The sequence below is a fragment of the Aythya fuligula genome, chromosome 16 (assembly GCF_009819795.1).
Source record: "Aythya fuligula isolate bAytFul2 chromosome 16, bAytFul2.pri, whole genome shotgun sequence".
Lineage (NCBI taxonomy): Eukaryota > Metazoa > Chordata > Aves > Anseriformes > Anatidae > Aythya > Aythya fuligula.
This window is the reverse complement of record NC_045574.1, coordinates 11,218,477-11,240,736: the sequence shown is the minus strand read 5'-3', so window position 1 is coordinate 11,240,736 and position 22,260 is coordinate 11,218,477. Positions and strand designations below refer to the sequence as shown.

Here is a 22,260-nt window from a genome sequence, read left to right as displayed (position 1 = left end):
ATGCACAAGATTCTTAAAACTTGAATGTACCTGAATTCTGCTCTGCAGATCCGGGATTCATCCAGAGAACATTTAATGCCAGATTTTGTAGAATGGACAGCTAAGAACTTGGCTCACACTGCAAAATAATTTTTATATTGAATCTAGGTGTCCGAAAGTTAAATGTCTTCATCTGCTTCATCAACTAACCTTTGAAATGTAGTCCTGTTAGGGAACAGCACAAAAGTGCAAATTTATCTTAAGATTCGAGATGGTTTTGGAGCATGTTTTCTGCTGGTGCTCTGTGCTTAGTGCTGTGCTTAGACAAAGAGGAGATTTAAAAAGAGATGAACTGTATTGTCATCAGCATGGATTGATTTCCAGTAGCTGTGGAACAGATTAGGGTCATCAGCAGAGAGAACAGCAGAGCTTTAACAGCACAGCCCAATATGGCTTACACAAGCAGAGAAAGGAGATAAATCCACAGCTATCAAAGGTAGGAAGTACGATTGCTGATCAGTATATTTTATACAATAGTATAAAACTGAATAATTCCGTGTTTTTTGATAGTGTTATTTCATAGGAAAATATGCAATAACCTCGCCACTTAAAATTAAGGCAGAAAGAGCACAGCAAAGGAATAATGGAATTTATAGTCAGCTGGAAATCATTTTGATACTGGCTTTTCATTGTATTGCAATTTGCCTTAAGTATAATTCTGTTCTTCCCTGTACAATGCACTTCAAAAACTTTTAAGATTAAAGATAAAGTCAGTCACAAAATCATACAGTTATTAAATAGTGAGGGATTTTTTTAAGGGGTTAATTATTTTTATTGCTTTATTATGAATACAGGACAGCAAGCAAACCTGTAATCTCATCACAAACATGCATGTGAAGAAAGTGTCGTTTGCTTTGCCTTTTCATCTACACATATGGTACTCTTAAGTGTTACAAGCATAGTGCTTGAGCCCTAAAGTTACAGATACATTGTGAATAAATATTCAAAGTGTATTCAAGAACTATTTCAGGTCTCACCATTGACATGTAAGTAGCTTTTTTTAATCTGGTAATTTTTGTGTTGTGCTAAACCCCTCCAGTTTTAATATTTGCATAGTAAAACATTATTTCTGTCAGCTGTCTGTTTCAGTTAGCTTCAGTCTGTTCAGCAGACACCTGCTTCAGTTAAGAGGTGACCTCAGTGGGAGTTTCACCATGGTGATTATGTTAAATCCATTATACATGCATCTGGACATCAGTTGCATAATAACACGAGCAAAGCTTGGGCATATTCACCTGAGAAAATGCAGCCTCCTGTCATGTGTATCTTTCACTTTCTTGGTCTATAAAATACTTCTGTGATTAATCTCTGAAGAACTTCTTGTGTAATCCTGTGCCTATGCCTAGAAAGACAATGGCAGGATTCACCTACTCTGCTTTGCAGCACAGTCTTGAGAAGAGAGAAGGCAGCTGTAGATCAGTCTCTTTATCTATGCGTACAGTAATTAATGTACCTTTATAAACTGAAATATAAGCTGTTGTTTCCTTTTTAATTCATCTGCCTTCTATCAGAACTTCTCTTTAGTTTTATTAATCAATTCAAACTAAACACAAACTGAAAAATACTGTTGTTATTGTAGCTCAGGTTTTATGTCCAGAGGTACAAGGGTAGAAGAAGTAATACAGTAAGAGTTCTCTTTACCTAAAGACAATGAAGAACTGATGTTGCTGAACTATGTATTTTTTAGTCACAGCATCAGTTTAGTTCACTGCAGGCTTCCAAAAAATAAATCCTGTACACGTGGAGAAAAATAATGATGCATTTGCCATTTGGTTAGCATCTTCAGGAAGATCTACATTTTTTACTTAAATTTTATGAATCAGAAAGAAGTAATCCATCATACCTTTATAGTCAGAGGTCAGGTTTGACTTGAAGCTGCCGTGTGCATCTGTGCAGGTTTTTTTTAATTTCTCTGCATAACCAGTAAGCAGCGTGCTGTCTGAATATGATACGACTTCTGGAAAAAAGAAAAACATTTTAATTTCCATTACATTACATAACCATTATTTCATTTCAGACCTAAATATATAGATGGTAAAACCTAATTGAGCAGAGAGAGACATGCCAAGAAAAAACGTCTCCTACCACAGTTACTCTTCTGTATTTGTACTTCTGTACTGGTATTCTGTGAAAGACTGATATTCTGAATAATTCTGCAAGCTCTTGTTACTAAAGTTGCCTGCACCAAAGCAGTATGCTTAGTTATTCTCAAACGTGCTAGTATTTGGGTTTCAATATATCTTTTGAAGTTGTTTTGACATGTTACTAGAGATCTTCAGTTAAAAATACTTCTGATTTAAAACTGCTCACATTGTGAATTTATTCGGCTTTTCAGTTCCATCTCTGCCATCTACCTGGACCCACCTGGTCTCACTTTTTTGGCCTCCCTGGACCCCTCCAGTGTAAAGACTTCAGCCTCTTTGGAACGCTTTAAAATTCCCTTTTCGGATTCCTTGGATCTATCCAGTCTGAGCTCTTCATCCTCTGTGGACTTTTCCAGCCTCACTTCATCTTCTCTGGACCTTTCAAGTCTTACATCTTCAGCCTCTTCCGACTTCTCCAGTACCTCTTCAATCTCCTTAGAGCTCTCCAGTGTCTCCTCTTCAGATTCCTGGGAGTGCTCCAGTTTCACCTCTTCAGTTTCACTGGACCTATTGAGTCTCACCTCATCAGGCTCTCTGGACGTCTCTGGCGACAGTTCTTCAATCTCCTTAGATCTCTCAAGTCTCACCTCAGTAGCCTCCCCAGATTTCTCCAGTCCTGCTTCTTCACCCTCTCTGGACCTCTCCAGTCTCACTTCTTCATCCTCCCTAGACGTCTCCAGTCCCACCTCCTCAGCTCCCTTGGACGTTTCCTGTGAAATCCCTCCAACCTCCACACATGTCTCAGAGCACACTTCCTCAACCTCTTCAGAATCACTAGATTTCACAGATTTTAACTATTTCACATTTCAGGGTTCCTCTGAGTTATCCTCATCGACTGCTGAAGATGTGTCTAACCCCATCTCTACGCCATTTCTGGATGTCTCCAACCTCTCCTTTCGGGATGCTTCTTCCCTCACTTCCTCAATTCCTCTGGACATTTCTAATCTCACATCTTTAGTTCCCACAGACCTATCCACTCTCACATTTCTGGATGTTGCTAATCGCACCACCTCAGCTTCTCTTGATCTCTGCATCTAACCAACCCCCTTATCATAGCCTTTTTTTTCTCTTTGCACACTCTGTACTTTTCCAAAATTTCCTCCTTTTGTATATTCTCTTTAAGTTCCCTTTCCTATGCCTCTGAAAGTTCTAATATGAAGGAAGATTCAGGCTTTACAGATACATTCTAGCATTTAAACAGAACTGAAAACAATCCTGTTTAAGCAAGCGTGAAAACAGTTTGTATAATTCTGTAATGGTGCCTTGTTTACAGATGTATAAATATTAATATAAACTCTGGAATTTTTGTAGAGCATGATTTCTATCACTGATGTAATTTTCACTCTGTCTCAGGATGGCACCTCTCCCAGAAATTTAACTTTTATTCCTTTTAATAAGTTTTTATTTTTCAAGATCAACAAATAGCAAATACAGCTAAATGTGGGAATAGGTGCACCCAGGTTATGTGTATCTCTATTACGGATTTAAATCTGAGTGCAGCGCACACAATTGCAGAGCCATCACATGTTGGTATGGAGAGGGAAGATGTAGTGGAAAAAGAAAACAGATTAAAAAGAGGAGCAGATGAGAGAGGGGTGAGGAGAGAGATCAGGGAAGGTGGAGGGGCAGTAGAAGAACATGTAGCTGGAACAAAGGTGTCCATATTTGTGGCCTGGGTAGCCCATGATTATCTTATTTATGATTAATATCATTAAACTTATTTATAACTATTTTACCTAAGAAATCATCAGATATTAACACTAAAACAGCATTTGAATATAAGATCTCTTTATATATACATAAAAGTAATGTAGTTACTTGTGGTGCATCAAGTATGTTGCACAGGTAACAGAGATGGGCTTTTAAAAATCTTTGGTGCTTCCTTGTATCTTCCTCCTGGAGCTAGCTTTTTTGAAAACAAATATGGTTTCTTTGTTTTTCCAATGTATCACTGGCACCCTTTGTGTGTTAAAAGTGCTGCCTGCCGTAACAAATACTTTTTAATGGATTTAATTTTTACAAGCTGGAAAGCTTTGCTCCAATATGTCACCCATGTCTCAGAATTAGGAGGACATAAATGTCTTAAACAAAAAATAAATATGGAAATAAATGTATGCAATATGAAATATTTTCTGCCTCATTTATACTAGCTCTTTCTTTAAAATTAAGTAGTAAAGATTGCAATACATAAGTTATAGAAATCAAGTCCAAATTCAGTGGAGGCAAAGTTGTTTAGCAATTATAAAAATCACAAATTGTTTGTCTGTTGGTCCAGATGGAAGGAACAGGTGTAATAAAATGCCCACCTTCAAAATGTCATCACAACTGGCACTGTAGAGTCATCTTCAGTGATCTCAGTAGAGAGATCAAATAGGCAAAGTAAGGAGAGGAAATTCTTTCTGCCTTCCCACTATTTCCTCCTGGTTGCTGTGCCTACTAATTACACAGGGCAATCTTCTCTTACTGGCTTATAATATCCTGGAGACACTGTGGCTAATCTGGTGGCTAATTGTTCTCTTTGTTCTGGTGGCTCTATTCTGTCACTATTAGGGTGTATAGCTTGTTAATTACAATGTCTCTGGACTAAGTAAGCTCTCCAATAAAGCTGAAAATTACTCTGTGCTTTAAAAATCATCACCGTGTAGCGTTGTGAAATCTTGCAGTGACTTCCAGATATCTGCACTTCAGCAGAGACCAAAACGGTCAGGAAGACACGAGGCCTCTGTGCAAAGAGGAGCAAACCACCAAGGTCTCCTCAGGACCTCTGTGGTTTCCAGAGGATTCCAAAATACTTTGTGCTGTGGTTTGGTTCGGGATGGAAAGAACAGAGAAGAGGTATGCGTGCTTAACTGCAAGGATTTAAAAAATAATAATAATCCAAAATTTTCCTTGCTTAAAACCTTAGCAGTAATTATTTAAATTAGTATTTGATTAGAACCATGTTGATTCCTTATGCAGCTTGTTTTGAGTCTTCTTATAACTTTTTGCTTATTATATATGGAATTTGTCTGTTTTTTTTCCAGCAAGTAGTGACGAATGGGTGGTAGTGAACTAGAAGCTATGCTGTTTCTTACGAGTCTATTTAAATATTTAAATTTATTTAAACATCAGGTGCGTGCAATGCCTTACACCCACAAGAACCCCATGCCAAGGGGATCCCGTGCTCTAAGGGATAAAAGTGAACGTGGCAGAGCTTGGCCACACGTGGCTTAACGCCCTAACTCGAGAATTTATAGATAACTATAAAAATCATTGACTGTGCGTGCTTATAAACCATTTTGATCCCTACACTCGAACTGAGGAAGCCAAAGCCCGCCAGCTGAGGCACTGACGAGGCCAATGCCCTTCCCCCCCCCCCTCCTCTCCCCTCCCCTCCCCTCCCCCCGCCCCTCACACCCCGCCTGAGCCCCCGCGAGACCCCCTCGAGGAGAAAGGGCGGGAGGCGCGTGCCGTATGCAGCCCTCTCATTGGCCGCCGCCAGCAGCGAGCGACGGCGCTGAGGAGACTGCTCATTTCCCATTGGTCACCTTCTCTGAGGCAACTCGGAGGCTGATTGGGCAGCAGATAATTCTCGCTCGCTGATTGGTCGGAGCCCGGCAGGGCGGTCTTTCCCCTTCCGGCGGGCGCTGACCTTGCTGGTGGCGGAGCGGCGGGGGCAGCCATGGTGGCGTACTGGCGGCAGGCCGGCCTCAGGTAGCGGCGCGGCGCGGGGGGACCTCGGGGACCCTCCCGGGAACCCTTCGGGGCCCCCCCGTGCCCGCTGGGCTCTCACCTCGCCTCTCTCCCTCTCGCCAGCTACATCCGCTACTCGCAGATCTGCGCCCAGGTTGTGCGGGCGGCCATGAAGCCGCAGTACAAGGCCGAGGCGGAGAGGGCGGCGATGGCCACCGTGAAGACCGTGAAGCCCAAGAAGGAGTGAGGTGGGTGACGGCTGAGGGTGCTCGTGGTGGCCGCGTCCTCGTCTCCTGGGGGGCAGGGGAGGGCTCCCCGTGTAGCGCAGCGAGCTGAGGCCGCTCTGTCAGGCTCTGGTTTGAATGATTGAGGTTCAAAGCTGTTACACGCTGCGGTAAGGCAGCTGTGTCCTTGTAAGAGCTGAGAGCTCTGAACGCCCTTGCTTTGCCAAGCCAGAGACAGTCTCGCAGGTGACCACTTCTGCTCCTTACGCTGAGTAGATAATAACCTTGGGTAAACCCTAATCTATGTAAGGGTCAGCTGGTGGCTGTGAGAGGTGGGTGCTGCTTGTACCTGCATTTGTGATGTTGCACACATCATGAGCAGATGAAATCTCTTCTGGACTCTGCCTCAAGCAGCAGTAGATAACGTCACTAGGAAGGATTGCTTTGTGACTAGGACTGTTATGTGCATAAGATAACAACCTGTCCCAGTAAAGGTGATCTGTGTACCTTAACATTACCACAACCATGTTTGTAGAGACAGTAATGTTGTGGAAATGGTTAAAATGTCCCCATAAGATGCTTGATCAGCATACTTGTAAATGAAAACAAGACTGTTTTTAAAATAAACCTCTGAACGGAGACCTGCAGTTAATATGGTTGGCAAAAGCCACATGAAGATTTTTGTTTTGCATAATCAGGAGTTAGTGTATTTGACATCCTGAAAAAATAGGTGATGATACCACGAATGTAGGACAGCTTCTAGTTCTGAGATTAACTATTATTACCTTGTGTGAAACTTACCTCGTACATGTGTTCTCATTCTTGAATCAAGTAACTTGTATTTTAAATCTCTCCCAGGAACTGATCTGTGGTGAATACTGTAACAGCAAACTGCAAGCTGTAGGCAAGCTGAAGACCGCAATACAATGTCATCATGTTAACTGTAAAACTTGCCTGTGTGTAAATCAGCACGCTAATAAATATCACTTGTGGTTAAACAAATGAATGTGTGGCAACTGTTGTTCCTCTTGAAACAAAGTACTCCCTTTAGCAGAAACATCTTGAGTTAAGAGACTTTATCAAACTCTACCATTCAGTAGCAACAGGTGTTTAAGCCAAATCTATTGGTTTTCATGCTGGTATCTCAGGTATGTCAATGAGAGAGATGTAGCTGCCATTTAAAGCTTTTCTGCTTATTCCATTTCATGATTAATGAATATTTTGTGGAATTAATCACTTAGAATGTATGTCAGCAGAGAACATAAGCACATAATTTCAAACCTGTAATCAAAAATACACCTGCCAGTTCTCTCCCACTGCTGGAAGTGGTACGCTGTTGTTTTTCAAGTTCTCCCACTGGGGCGTTCGTCTTCCCTGTGTGCTCAGAACAAACTAATTCAGTGAAAATCATGAGGTCTAAGTTGAAGACAAAACTGTAAGCGGAATGCTTCTCCGGGGATGTGTGTGCATAATGTCCCACTGCATAGGAAGACTATATCCATACAGAATTGGCATTGGATTCATGTTCACCTAGATGCTGTTACCGTCACTGTAATACAAGTGACCCAAAGTAAAACACGAGGCATTGCTTTCTGCAGAGTATAATAAACTCTCCCTTCCAAGAATATAAAAAAAGTGCTTTTTTTGTGTAAAAACTTGTAAATATATTTTAATCTTTATAAAAATAAATTGTTTATCAAACTTTTGAGTATTATTTTGTAGTATTGGTATATATCTTTATTTTAAAGAATATTATACATACAGTGGTTATGAAGGGCATAAGACTTTTTGTCAAGGTATCCTTATGTAATGATTGCTGTTGAACTCTAGCTGCAAACCATTCCATCTGTTTTGCTGTACTCGGTGATAGGAAGAAAGTTTACAATAATTGGGGGGGGGAATAGCACACCAAAATACAGTGTTCACAATTTTGTATGCTAGTATAACTCAAGCTATAGTTTGAAAGGGAAACAAATCACACAACAATGAGTACAAGCTCTGCAATAATATAATAATATAGACCAGCAATGTTATAAAACTATTTAAAAAAAAAATGAAAAAAAAAATGTCCATATTTAGTCTTGTCCTCTGTTTTTCTCCCTTCACCCTGCAACTTGAACATGAATGGCTCTAATGAAGACCCGTCTGCAGAGTGCATGATAAAACATAGTGCCTTTATAGGTCTTACAGATGTGTACATGTTCCTAAAACAGTAGCAAGTTCATAAACAAGACATGGACTGTGGTTACCTGAAAATAAATAAATGTGATGAGTTGACAGCATGTTTTGCTGTTGCTTATGATCCTGATACACACATGTGCACGTACATACACAGACTATATTACATTGTGTCACGCAATAATACTCAAGAAGTGAATCCATTTACAAGAAAGGCTGTTATGAGGGTACTTGCCTTAATAGCAGATCTTTTGGGGGGAGATTCAGTGTCAACAGTTGATTTGGAAAGTAAAGCATAGCTGCTGTTGCATCATATTGTAATGCTGGATATACTTCGGACAAATACAGAGGAAAAAATCTAAGTGTTATTTTTGGTATACAGTTGATGGCTACTGCTTTTTCTTTAGTGAATGACAACTGGCTTGTTTGGAGAATGTTTTTGTGTTGTCATTGTTCTTACGTTTCCTTTTCTGGACTAGCTTCCACTTCTACCTCTTCATATTCCTCAACATCTGCAGTGGCATCTTGGTACTGCTGGTACTCGGAAACAAGGTCATTGGTGTTTCCCTCTGCTTCAGAAAACTCCATCTCATCCATGCCTTCACCAGTGTACCAGTGGAGAAATGCTTTTCTTTTGAACATAGCTGAGAACTGTTCAGAAACCCTGATGAAGAGCTCCTGGATGGCCGTGTTATTGCCAATGAAGGTAGCTGCCATCTTCAGTCCCCGCGGCGGTATGTCGCACACAGCCACTTTGACGTTGTTAGGGATCCACTCCACAAAGTAGGAGCTGTTCTTGGTCTGGACAGCCAGCAGCTGTTCGTCCACTTCTCTGGTAGACATGCGGCCTCTGAAGATGCAAGCCACAGTCAAGTAACGCCCACGACGGGGGTCACAGGCTGCCATCATGTTGCGCGCATCAAACATTTGTTGAGTGAGCTCTGGCACCGAGAGGGCTCTGTACTGTTGGCTACCTCGAGCCGTCAGCGGAGCAAAGCCTGGCATGAAGAAATGCAGGCGAGGAAAGGGCACCATGTTAACAGCCAGCTTCCGCAGGTCCGCGTTCAGCTGGCCAGGAAAACGGAGCGAGGTTGTGACACCACTCATCGTCAGGGACACTAAATGATTGAGGTCACCATAGGTGGGATTGGTGAGCTTTAAGGTTCTGAAACAGATATCGTACAGTGCTTCGTTGTCAATGCAAAAGGTTTCATCTGTATTCTCTATTAGCTGGTGGATGGAGAGGATGGCATTATACGGCTCTACGACTGTGTCGGATACTTTGGGGGATGGCACAACACTGAAGGTGTTCATAATCCTGTCCGGATATTCTTCTCTGATTTTGTTGATGAGCAGTGTGCCCATGCCTGAGCCTGTACCACCACCAAGTGAATGGATGAGCTGGAATCCCTGAAGGCAGTCACAGCTCTCACACTCGTTCCTGACCACATCCATGACATTTTCAATCAGTTCAGCTCCTTCTGTGTAGTGGCCCTTAGCCCAGTTGTTTCCAGCACCTGAATTACCTGTAAACAGAATTACAGACAGAACAACCACAAAATTAACAAAAGCAATTTTTAAATGCTACAAGACTGGAGTTAAAAGGCTGGTCTGTGACAGCTGGCCCCAGTTACATTGCTGTACATACCGTGAATAAAATTGTCAGGTCGAAATAGTGGCCCTATTTTGCTGGAGCGTACACTGTCCATTGTACCAGGTTCCAGGTCCACCAAGATAGAACGGGGTACGTATTTATGGGCTGGAACAAAAGAAAATGACCAACTACTGTTAGAAAACAGACAGGCTTATAACCTACTCTAAAAAATCCAACCCACCTACAGGTTTGGGGTGGTGATGGTGTTTTTATGTTTTTGTTTTTTAAATTCTATTACTTATTTTAACCTTCATTTTGTCCCTGTAAATTGCTGACATCCTAACAGCACTGTGCACTTACAGTAAGCCTCGTTGAAGTACACGTTAATTCGTTCAAGCTGCAGTGATGCATCCCCACGATAGTTTCCAGCAATATCAATTCCGTGTTCATCACTTATCACCTCCCAGAACTGAAAAAGGAAAGAGATTCATTACAGTCATCATGATTTTTTTTTCCCTGCACAATGTGTCCAGCAGCAGCTCTCACGTCTTGTGCCTGTGACTCCACACAAAGCAGGAACTGCAGCTAAAGTGAGGGATGATTTGCCATGTACAGGTTAGACTGCAGAGGGTGGGAGAGCAATTTCAGTACAAACAGCTGAATGAAATGCAATGGAGCCCATCAGAGCGGGTGGCTTCCCCTCCTCCTCTCCCTCCCTGTAAGTTCAAGGGGAGAGTTTAGGAGACCAGTTATGCTGGTTAAATATTGCCTGTGCACTAGAAAAGGAAATATTGCCTCTCTAGAAAAGGCAAATTGATACTTGTTTAAATAGCACAGAATTATTATTACTTTAAATGACAGGGGTACTGTTTGCTATAAATATAACAACCTGTGTTGGGCTGGGGGAGCTGTGTGATTTGAGGCATGTCATGCACAAGTGGGGCTGCGGCATGGCAACACCAGCACAGTCAAGTCTGCACGGGAGCAATGCTTTCTGCAAGCAGATACTGGGCCTGAATGTCCTATCTTGACATTCATATGGCTGTCTTGTACCAGGACTCTTATCAAGGCAGCTGCCACAGCAGTGTTAATGCAGACACACCCAGCCAATATAATGAGCAAGCTATTTTAATTTTAAAGGTCTTTCGGGTTAGCAAACATTTCAACTCTACAACTACAACACTGCCAACACGTGCATGGTATATTTATCTGCATGTGTACTTTTATACTGGTCCTATTAGACTTAAGTGGTTTCCAGGACAAATACAAAAGCAAAATTATAAACCTTTCAGTGTTCACACTGGCTGCATTCAAACTATCTGGGTCTAACATTACATTTCCTGGCCATCCACAGCTTCATGTGCCAATAGAAGAAACCAAAGTGATGTTTGCGGTAGCGAGAAATGGAGGAAGAACAGAATTGAACTCCTTCAGCTAGCATGTGTCTTCAAAGACACCCCCAGCACCAAATTGACCCAAACACTTTTTTTTTTCTTTTTTTTTGGCACCTTCCTAGTAAGTAAATAAAAAGGGTGTTATGGGCATTTTACAGCAAAAATAACATATTTTTATTTTTTATCTTGGCACGCAAAGTCAGCAATGACTGACATCTCTACGTAACAGCATACCACTGTTTAAACTACACAAATGTAGTCCAAATGACATGGCTCTCTCGCAGGAGGCCAGTTAGGCAGGAATCCTTAACTTAGCTTAGAAAAGCCTAATTTTTCACTGACAGCACAGGTATTTCAGTTGACTAACACAATCCCATATTAATGATTATTATGTGGCAGAGTTAGTGCTGTATGTCAGAACTAAAGCACTGGCATAACAAACTTGCAGTCGTGACGTTGCTGGCTCCTTCACTTGTCCTGGTATTTTGCAGACTGGATTAATGCCCCAGGAACATGAGTCCCAGCAGGAATGCTCTGGAGCACTTAGAATTGCTCTGCCATAGTTATTGCAGATATAAGAACATTCTCATGTTATTATTAGTTTTACAGTTTTTGTGGAATGAAAAACAGTCTTTGACAGTCTTAAGATCAGCCTTTGCATGATGAGCATGCCTGGCTTACAACTTTCACATCAAAACACTCATAAGCATGGCTGGCATGCCATGCATCCTATCATCGAGTCAACAAAGTAATTGTCCCTCCCTCTAAGTCCCCATCTGGTAATGATGTTTGACATGGTACTGATGACAGCACTTACTCCTAAGGACCAAAACTGAAAGGAGACCTTACCTTTGCTCCAATTTGGTTTCCACACTGGCCAATCTGAAGATGCACGATTTCACGCATTTTGTGCAGCTTAAACCTGTTGGTAGCTACAGCCCAGCACAGGATTTCTAGCTGCAGTCCCTAGAGCAAGCCCTCTTTCTGCTGCTCTATCAGCTACACCCAGCACAGTCCGCCCCAAGGGGCCTTTTTATACTGGTGAGATTGTCACTCACCCAGCAAAGGGAGTAGCCAGCTCCCCGCAAGTGGCACATCAAATTTGTCACAAAAAGGCGAAGTACATATTCACTGCCCATGGCTAAGGTATAAGAGCACAGGTACATTGCTGAGAGTGGCTTGGAAGAGCAAATTGTGCCTCACATGTACATGCACACTTTGAATTAATTATAGTTCTTTGTGCAGCAGTGTGATTCAAAACTCTGCATGTTGTATTTCTGTTTCATTATTTTGTGCATAACTTATGTATATATGTATGTTATTTTATGTATTTATCTGTACATAGAAATAGTAGAGCCAAAAGTGAGCAATTATAACTATCTATACTGTCATGTAATTTAAATTTTACACATCATAAGAGCCAAACAGGACAAAATCCATAATCAAAACAGTAATAACTTCTGAGCATTAACCTCCTAGAATGACAGTATTGAGCGCACTGCCAGGCAAACTTGCAGTTCACTAATAAGCATCATTTTCATGAAGGAGGGGGACAGGATCAGTAACAAAAAATACTTTGTAAGATGTAAGTATATGATGTCATACAGTACAATATTTCTGTACTGTAAAATAATGTCGTATTTTTCATTTTCTTGTATCTGAGATGAAGTATCTCAGAATTTTCCAGGAAAACACTAGAGGTGAAATCCCACTTCCAGTGCAGTTAACTATAATGTCCACTGTGTGAAATGTGTCACTGCATTAAAGGAAATAACGCAAGCCTGAGCAAAACATGGCACAGTCGTGTTGCTTGCTGATAAACAGGGCTAATATCACTGCGCAACAGAAACCCAGAATGGACGGCCTTCTGGAAGCTTGTAGGAGTTTTATTATGTCAGATGACTGCCAGTACTTCACAGGTTTTCTTTTTAAGGATAGGGGGAGAAACTACAATTAGGAAAGCACCTTTAATAATTTTGCATAAAAAAGAAGACACTGGAAGGACTTGACTCATTAAAAGTAACTACTACTTTTACCCTGTTATGGGTTGCTAGAGATAAGGAATCTATGAGCTTCCATATTGTTACGAAACAAAAATCAGCTTATTCCAGACTTCCCCACCACAGATGACTTACTTCCACTTTTTCCACCAGCCAATGAAGGAACTGTTCCTAAGACAAAGTTTACTACCACAGCCACATTGCAAAAAGGGGCTAGCAAACATTGTCACCTTCTGTAAAGCTGTCCCCAACAGGGAGCATTAATAGCAAGATTTACAATTCAGGCATATTAATTTTGTTTCTTTAGAACACAATAGTTTTATCATTTTCCAGAAAATAAACAGTTTAGTTTCCATTGCAAGACAACACCACAGTTATGTTCAAAATTGCTGCATTGTAAATATTTTCTAATGCAAAATTCTGAAAAGATTATTTGGATATTTGCTTTGGAAAGCACATACTTTTCATTCACACACATTTCTTGTTTGTTTTCCTAGAATCACTGAGTATCCCAAGTTGGAAAGGACCTATATGGATCATTGAGTCCAACTCCTGTCTCCACACAGGGCCATCCAAAAACCAAACCATGTGTCTGAGAGCTTTGTCCAAACACTTCTTGAATACCAACAGGCTCGGTGCTGTGACCCTGGGGACACTGTTCCAGTGCCTGAGCACCCTCACAGGGCAGAACCTTTTCCTAACACCCAGTCTGAACCACCCTGGTGCAGTCTTGTCCTGTACAATTCCAAATTCTGTACTCAACTGCTGCATTCTGAATGGGAGCTGCAGTGACACAATGTGTTGGAAAGCTACTGATAGTGGGGAAAAAAAAAAAAGAAAAAAAAAGCCACTTAAAATATCCAATGTATTAATTTGCAATAGCCACAATTTATGAAGAAGCTGAAGATTTGGTAATTTGTTGTCCAAAATATTTGGCAAAATAATTTCAGCAATAAAAATATTGAGAGCATTTCACAAGAAAAGGGGAAATTAAAACAAAAACAAAAAAAAAAAGGAAGCGAAAAAATATGCAATCACTAAGCATTGTTTTTTTCTCTTGCTAAAAATAGCTTCCTGGAATCATGTGCCTTCTCTGAAGCATTTCCTAATACAGTCTTTAAAATTATTGCACGAAACAAAGTTCCTGACTGCTTCATGAAGGTGGTTTGTTCCTCTTTTTCCCTGCCTTCACCTAAACGCATTGCTATGAACCCCTAAGTCTTTCTTTATACCAAACTTGGCATATGGAAAGCATGTTTCTGTGTAGATTTTGTTTGTTTGCAGGTCAGTCATCCTTCATCTCAAGACGAAGAAAACCAGTCAGTGAAGGAAACCCCAAGCTTGCTAACTGCACAAGAACACTTCCCAGGCACGGCCAGTACACATGTGCCGCTGTAGATTAGCAGTGTGTGTCTCAAGAGAAAGAGGAGGATGTGGCAGAAGGGTTGGCTTTGGGCACCTTTCGGCACAGAGGCGATTAGGGGCAGCCTGGCACTGGGCAGACTCCCACCCGCCTGCCCTGCAGCGTCTATCAGCCTGCCCACTGCTTCCACTGCCCTCGGAGTGGGCCTGAGATATTAAAGCCCTGGTGATGGGTGTAAGACCACAAACAAGCCATGTTTTTTGGTTGCTGGGCTGGGGTTTTTGTTTCTGTTTTGTTTGCTTCCTTGTACCAACACAGTACACGCTAGCAACAAATATGCCTGTGCAAGGGCCTGTATTTCTTTTTAAACTCTAGTATAAGAGGACTTAAAAATTCAAAAATTGAGACTGTAAAACTGGAATAAAAAAAAATAAAATAAAATAAAATAAAATAATAATAAAAAAAAAAACCTGCCTGCTGTATGTAATCACACAGTTGCTGGCTACAGCCATACATGACACCGGTGTATCAGGCTGAAGTCAAAGAAACCTGGATCCCGTTCACACAGGGTCTGTCGCCAGTACAGGTCCTCCTGTCACAAACCGCGCATTGATAGCCACTGTACTTATTGACTCATCGCGCTATTTTAACGGCTTTTTCTGTGTGTGTATGTGCTTGCTTTAAACCAAAATGACTCGGTTTTAAGCGTGTGAGACAGAGACCCTCCAGCACAGTGCACCAGCCGAGCAGGCTGAGGCTGCCCTGATCCAGAGGCAGGGCGCAGAGCGGGCCCGGCCAGTTGATCTCCCTCATTACACTCGCTCCTTCCCCCCTCAGAAATTAATTACACCCCTCGGAAATTAATTAAACGCTCTTCGCCAGCCTTCCACGCCTCTCCACCACCGAGCCCAGCGCCAGGGGCTCCCCTCAGCGGCTCCCCGGGGGCAGCAGGGCCCGCCCACGGCAAGGCCCCTCCCGCCGCCCTTAAATCAGCGCCGGGGCCGGGTTCCTGAGGAAGGCTCTGCAGCCCAGCATGGAGGGCCCGGCCCGGCTCCTCGCCTCCCTCCTGCTGCTGCTCGTGGGCTATTTTGGCCTCTGCCGGGCCGGCCTCTACTTCAGGGAGGGGCAGAGCTGTTACCGGCCGGCCCCGCGCAGGGCCGTGGGGCTGAGGTGAGCTGCTCCGAGCCGGCCGGGGGCTGCCCGCCCGCCCCATGGGTGCCAGCCCCGGGGCTCGGCGGTGCTGAGGGGGAGCTCGGGGATCAGCCTCAGGGACAGAGAGGGGCAAGGGGAGGCTCGGGGGGGCTTTGGGGGAGCTCCGGGGCTGCCCCGACCCTCTCACAGCCCTCCGGGCACCTCACGGCTGGGAGAGCCCGGTCACGTTGTCTGCAGGCACATGACCGGCGTCAGATTGCGAAAGGCTGGGAGTCCTCCTTGTTTTTTTTTTTTTTCCTTTTAACCCCCCCCCCCCCCCCCCCCTTTTCTTTTTTTTTTCTTTTTTCTTTTTTTTTTTCTTTTTTTAATTTTTATTTTTTACCTTCCCCTCATTCGCCTGAAAACATATGGATCGGTAACGAGGGAAACTCCTTTCTGTCTCCGTGCAGAACCTACCCCCGGCCTCACGAGTACCTGGACATCTCTGCGCTCCCAGAAAGCTGGGACTGGAGAAATGTCAACGGCATCAACTACGCCAGCACCACTCGGAACCAGCACATCCCGCAGTACTGCGGGTCCTGCTGGGCCCACGGGAGCACCAGCGCCTTAGCAGGTACGTGCGGGGCTGTGTGCTAGCTCTGCCAGCCAAGGTGTTGCCCTCAGTGACTTCAGTGTTTCTTGCTAAGCAAAGGAAGTTTATCTTAAGGTTACAAAATAGCTGATGTGAAGAAAAAAAGTGCCGAGTTGCTGCAGTGACTAATGTAGCAAAACCAGGCTTAGACATCTGTGAATACCCCAGGAAAAGAATAAAAGCCAAGCTGGTAGCTGAAGGCAGTTTTAGTTTCAGTAGAGAAAGCAGCCAGAGAAAGGCTGTCCCTACCTGCTTAAAACTATGTGGGGTTGAAGGGAAACGCTGGGATGGTTAAAAAGCTGTTTGCAGAGAGATTACATTTATAGCTCCTGCTGAACTGTTTAGGGCCTGGAGAAGGAACTGGGTGTACTGTCCCTCACCTTGGAGGGGTGGTGATGGTAGAAGCAGATATAAAGCAGTAAGTGTGTCCCCTTCCCTCTGTCTGTACCTGGGGCTGCTGCACCCTCCAAAGCAGCAAGGGGCTGTGGGCTGCTCCAGCAGTGCCTAGCTATGAGGAAATGAAAGGAGTTGCCCTTGGTGGGAAGGGCCTATGCAGTATTACCTTAAAGAGCCCTGTTATTTAAATGAATGTCTACCGCAGCATGCAGACACAGCTGGTTTCAGCAGATGGGTATGTCTGCCCTTTTCTTGGGAAAACGGAAGTAGAGGTTTATGTTAATTGGTGAAACGCTCCCTCTAGAGAGAATGTATTATGACTTGTATGTAACTGCTTTGGCTTAGTAACATACAGGAGAAGTTGTTTGCATAGGATGTTTTAAGAGGATCAGCTGTGAAGGAGAAATGGAGGAAATACTACAGAAATAGGGAGACAATGCAGGTGTGCGAGGAGACAGAAGCAACTGTAAAGTCTCTGTTCTTAAGCAATACAACAACATAAATGTGTGTGCAGTACTAAGATATATAGCTAAGAAGCTGCTAAATTTTATCTAACTTTTGGTAGAACTTTATTGTGTATGTAGGTGTGCATGTATGTGTGTTGAGTGCCTAAAGCATTCATTCCTTCTGCTCTTGCTGAAAGACTAGGCTGGGATAACGCCTTGCTAATTCATACGGAGCACTCCTCCAGTTCTTTGTCAAAGTAGAGTTGAATGTTGCTAGTACTAATAGGATTAAAAGTACTACAGCTGCATGACTTAAGCCAGTTAATACCTTGTGAGAAGCAGTTTATAAGTATTGATTAGGAAGCCAAATAAGCTAGCTGTTTCAGGCAAAGTAAGGCAGCAGGATGGTGATGCCTGTCTGAGATAGCAGAATAATGGTGAGATGTTTACTCAGTGTGGCTGTACTTCTGAAAGCTCTTCCTTGCTTTAAGCTTGTGACAACTGTCTCCCAGAGACCTGGGCTGCCTGAGCTTATGATTGTCTGCATGAGTTTATGCGCAACTCTTCTGTAGAGAGAGAGCGCGCTCGTTTCATGATGTGTGTTTAAGGGCCAGGAAATAAATCTAGTTTTCAGACACTGATGAATTAAGAGCTCTAGAGTACTAGGAGGGTTGAAATGGGTCTTACTCATCTGCATCTTTTAGATGAGCTTTTAATGGAAAAACCTTGTAATGAAAACCCACAGAAACTCAGCCTGCCTATTTAAGTAGGTATTGAGACACACAGCATGACCTATAGCTGGGGCTTTTCCAACCACAAATACAGTTGTCTGCAAATAGTTACAGGTTCAATGAAGGCGAGGGTGTTTCAATACTAGTAATGTAACAGCACACATATTCCACTAACATTTACTGATTGCTTATACTTGCAGATCGAATCAACATAAAGAGAAAAGGTGCATGGCCTTCTGCCTACCTCTCTGTACAGAACGTGATTGATTGTGCTAATGCGGGGTCCTGTGAAGGTGGAGACCACACAGGTGTTTGGATGTATGCCCACGACCACGGCATTCCAGATGAGACCTGTAACAACTACCAAGCTAAGAATCAAAGTACAATGCCTTTTTTTTTTTTTTTTTTTTGCTGTAGGGCCTCAGCCCAGATTTGTCAGATTTTAATATAGAGAAATTATAATTTTCTGTGTTGTTTTATTCAGTTTACTGATTCCTGCCTTTCAGTGTAGTACCAGCTGTTTGACTGACAGGTTTCCTTACAGGTCTCTATCTAGACAGCATAACACGCAAACTTGTCTGGACATGATTTCACCAGCTAAAGAGTTTAAACTCAATCTTTTAAGTCGGTGATATACAATCTCTAGTGTAGTAAAATACTTGCAAGAGTCAACCTAAACAAAGGAGAAATGAAACTTTTTTGTTTCCAGTATTACTGGAATAGTGTCTGTATTTATAGAGAAGCACAACTGAATAACTTTCTCCAAGCAGTTGTGCCAATGAAGTGAAGAATAATAACTAGCGATTATAGATACTTTAAGTGTAATTTCCAGAAAGACAATTAGTTCACTGGAGATAAGTAATCATACTTATTAGTATCTACCTCAAATGAAGCTAAATAAAAAATCAGTGTGTTATTAATTCACAGGAAGAAAAGCATTATCTTGCAGTGATGATCTTTCTCTTTGTAGAATGCAAGAAGTTCAACCAGTGTGGAACCTGTGTCACTTTTGGAGAATGCCATGTGATAAAGAACTACACTCTCTGGAAAGTTGCTGACTATGGTTCTGTCAGTGGAAGGGAAAAAATGATGGCAGAAATCTATAAGAATGGACCAATTAGGTAAAAAAAAAAAAAAAAAAAAAACACCAAAAACTTTATCTACTAGTAGTATTTGGATTGAAATACTTGGTATTCAGTTTAGTGACTGAAGTGTACTTCTCCAATTGAGCACATAGTAGCAGCCCTGCACTTATGCAGACTTCAACTTGTTCGTAGAAGACTGAGCTCAGAAGTCAAAATGCAAGAAAACAGATTTTTAGCCAGGCTCCCACCCTGACTCCTGTGTATAAAAATGCTTGTTCTGTTTTATTACAGCTGTGGTATAATGGCTACTGAAAAGCTGGATGCTTATACTGGAGGACTCTATACAGAGTACAACCCTTCACCTACCGTGAATCATATTGTATCTGTGGCTGGCTGGGGTGTAGAAAATGGAACAGAATACTGGATTGTTCGCAATTCATGGGGTGAACCCTGGGTAAGGAAACAGAAGAATATGTTTGCAGCACTGCTTTAGAGGAAAGGTGGAGTTTTACACACTTGCTAAGAGGATGCTGCAATGGCAGCTTGCAGGTAGAAAGTAAAACTTTATTTGAATTAGACTTTCAATTTAAAAAAAAAAAAAAAATCTAAGCTGAAGATGGATACTTGGTTAAAGTTTGTTAGGTAATGTCAACTCAATCCTAAATGCTGCCTTTTCATGGGCCACCATAAATCTGTTAGTTGTAGGCAAAACCCAAATCATATACATAGAACAGAAGCAGATTGCCCCTTCAAAAAAGGCTGTTCTATAAATGTAGCACTATACTTCTTGAGTGAATTCCTAGCTTCACTTCTAAACCACTCCCATTTGGAAAACAAAAGGATTCAATAGCATAGTTTATGTTTTCTAAATCACAATGTCTCTACTTATACTAATGCAAATTAATTCTCTACAGGGTGAAAGAGGATGGCTGAGAATTGTGACAAGTGCATATAAAGGTGGAAAAGGAGCACAATACAATCTTGCTATTGAAGAGGACTGTGCGTATGGAGATGTTTTACTTCCTTGATTCTGTACTGTACATTTTTCTGTTTAAAGAATAGTCTAAAACTTTCACAGTTAAACTTTCAGGCAGTTTACGTAATTAGTCCAGATAACACAACACACAGTATTAAAAATAAAATACAAGTTGCCTTCAGATAACTACTTAAAATTTTAAAATTAAAGTAATTTACCAATGAAAAAGTGTTGTCTGCTTTGATGCACAGTATTTAAATCAGTGTCTTACAGAAACTATATGTAAATTTGTGTATAAACATATATTTTTAAAATACAACTTATGCAGATGTAACTAAAAAACTATGCACACTAAACTAACAGTAGCGAGCAAATATTATACAATTATGCAGCTATAAAAACAAAGCTAAGACCAGATATTTTACATTCAAAAACTAAATCTCTCTGTTGTATCCTTGGCTTCCTGGTGAAAAAATATTGCTGCAAGTCTCGTGTGATGCTGTTGCTTTTATCCAACCAAAATTATAATAGGAATGTTGATCAAAAGATGTTAAAAGTACTTATCTACTTAGTCTTTTTTGCTTTAATATATGACTGGCTGTACTATTTTTCTCCTAGAGAGGCAAAATCTAGCCTGCCACAAGACAGAGCTCTCCTCATGCTCACTAATGAGTAAAGGTAGTAAATTCTATTCCTTAAAAATGAATCAATTACTAAGTGGAAATCAGTGCCATATTAAGTGGCACTGCTCATTACATTTAATAAACTGACAATGTTCTCTTTTATGATTGTGTTTACAGTGTAAGAGCTTATTAATACATGTCTCCAGTCATATTTTATTATTGTACATAACAAGCATTCTAATGTGGCAGACTAGTAGACTGTGGTAGACCAGGATGGTACTGCTTTTACTAGGCTTATTCTTGTGACGGAGTTGTTCAACAATGTGATATGTAGCAAACTATAATGTTTTAAAAACAAATCAAATGAAATTATATTAATCCTACCCTCTCTATGCTAAAGCTTTTTAGTGGTATAGCGAAGTGTGTGTGGGGGGAGATGATAGAGACAGGTTCAGGAAAGACTGCTGCCTTTTATTAGGTAGTTTCTCCAACTTACCTTGGTTTTATCTGCCTTATAATTAGAGGCTATTATGCTTAGCAGAATGAAACAACAGAGCTGATAGTGTCAAGATTGTTGTGCTATTCTGATTATCAGATATCAAAGAGAACATGTTTTAGATATGGTTGATTTGGCCCTAATTCTGGGTTCCTCTATAAAATCACTCGCTAATCATTAGCTGTTGATCACCTACCATTCACCTCTTCAGTTCTAAAGACTAGAATAGCCTTTTGCCTAGAGTTAAATGTCAATCAAGAATCTCATGCTGTGCATTGGTTAGTGCCAGCTACTTCCTTGGCTTTCCTTTATCATAGTAAAATGACTCCCCGGTGACAATAAGATTAATTTTGCCAAGCTGCAAAGCCTACTGTAAGTTAAGTCCTATTCAGCAGGATGGGGGAGTATAATAGCATTGACAGCAGCAGCATGGAAGTTTTACCCAGTTTAATATCATAAGCCATGAGTACAGAGGAACTCAAATGTATAAAGGAAATTATATAAAACTTGAACAAGGAGAAAAGCAGAAGTCTGCTTTGTCTGAACAGCTGTTAACTTTGTGATGGAGATAGGAACCAACTGCTCTTGATTATCACTAAGATGGTATATGAGGCAGGGCTACACACAAAAAAGGAAGAGCTGTAGGGTAAGTTGTTTTTGCAGTTCTTAATTCTACTAAGAAAGGAATCCAGGGTCTACAACAAACCAAACTCATGTGCTAATACTACTTCCAGTAGAATGAAGATAGGGTCTCATGCAAGTTTAAGTAGCAAGACATTTAAAAGATGTGCAAAGAAAGGGAGCTTTAAAGGTCCATTTGGAAAAAAAAAAAAAAGTCATGTGAAAGACTGGCTGAAGAAAGGAAAAATGCAGTCCTTTTAGAAAGGAATGGAGAATCTATACAATCGATTTCTGTCTCAAATTGTCATGGTAGCCTAGAATTCCCCTTCATAAATCAGTGACAGCAGAAAAGAGCAAAAACAATTTAGATCTTAAGTTTACAGCAAGTTGACTTAAAATGTCACCTTTTGTCTTTTAGAAAGTACTTTGAAAAGTGCAGATAGTCTTGGCTATACCCCTTTTAAGTAGTATTTCTATGTACAAAGAGAAATCCAG

General features: G+C 41.5%; 3 protein-coding genes across 3 annotated transcripts; 2 read left to right on the top strand and 1 right to left on the bottom strand.

Annotated features, from left to right (window-relative positions):
- The first annotated feature begins 5,792 nt into the window (after positions 1–5,792).
- ATP5F1E (ATP synthase F1 subunit epsilon) lies at positions 5,793–7,081 on the top strand. The gene is made up of 3 exons (XM_032198589.1): positions 5,793–5,876; positions 5,979–6,103; positions 6,938–7,081. Exons 1-2 carry the CDS (start codon positions 5,845–5,847, stop codon positions 6,100–6,102), a joined length of 156 nt encoding a protein of 51 aa, XP_032054480.1. The 5' UTR covers positions 5,793–5,844; the 3' UTR covers position 6,103; positions 6,938–7,081.
- A 1,095-nt stretch (positions 7,082–8,176) lies between these two features.
- Positions 8,177–12,154, bottom strand: TUBB1 (tubulin beta 1 class VI). Its single transcript, XM_032198587.1, has 4 exons — positions 12,095–12,154; positions 10,212–10,320; positions 9,906–10,016; positions 8,177–9,783 (listed from the first exon to the last, which is right to left on the bottom strand). Exons 1-4 carry the CDS (start codon positions 12,149–12,151, stop codon positions 8,714–8,716), a joined length of 1,347 nt encoding a protein of 448 aa, XP_032054478.1. The 5' UTR covers positions 12,152–12,154; the 3' UTR covers positions 8,177–8,713.
- A 3,459-nt stretch (positions 12,155–15,613) lies between these two features.
- Positions 15,614–21,979, top strand: CTSZ (cathepsin Z). The gene is made up of 6 exons (XM_032198157.1): positions 15,614–15,778; positions 16,210–16,373; positions 18,165–18,344; positions 18,935–19,085; positions 19,341–19,503; positions 19,964–21,979. The coding sequence occupies exons 1-6, from the start codon at positions 15,642–15,644 to the stop codon at positions 20,075–20,077; spliced, it is 909 nt and encodes a 302-aa protein (XP_032054048.1). The 5' UTR covers positions 15,614–15,641; the 3' UTR covers positions 20,078–21,979.
- The last annotated feature ends 281 nt before the right edge of the window (positions 21,980–22,260 follow it).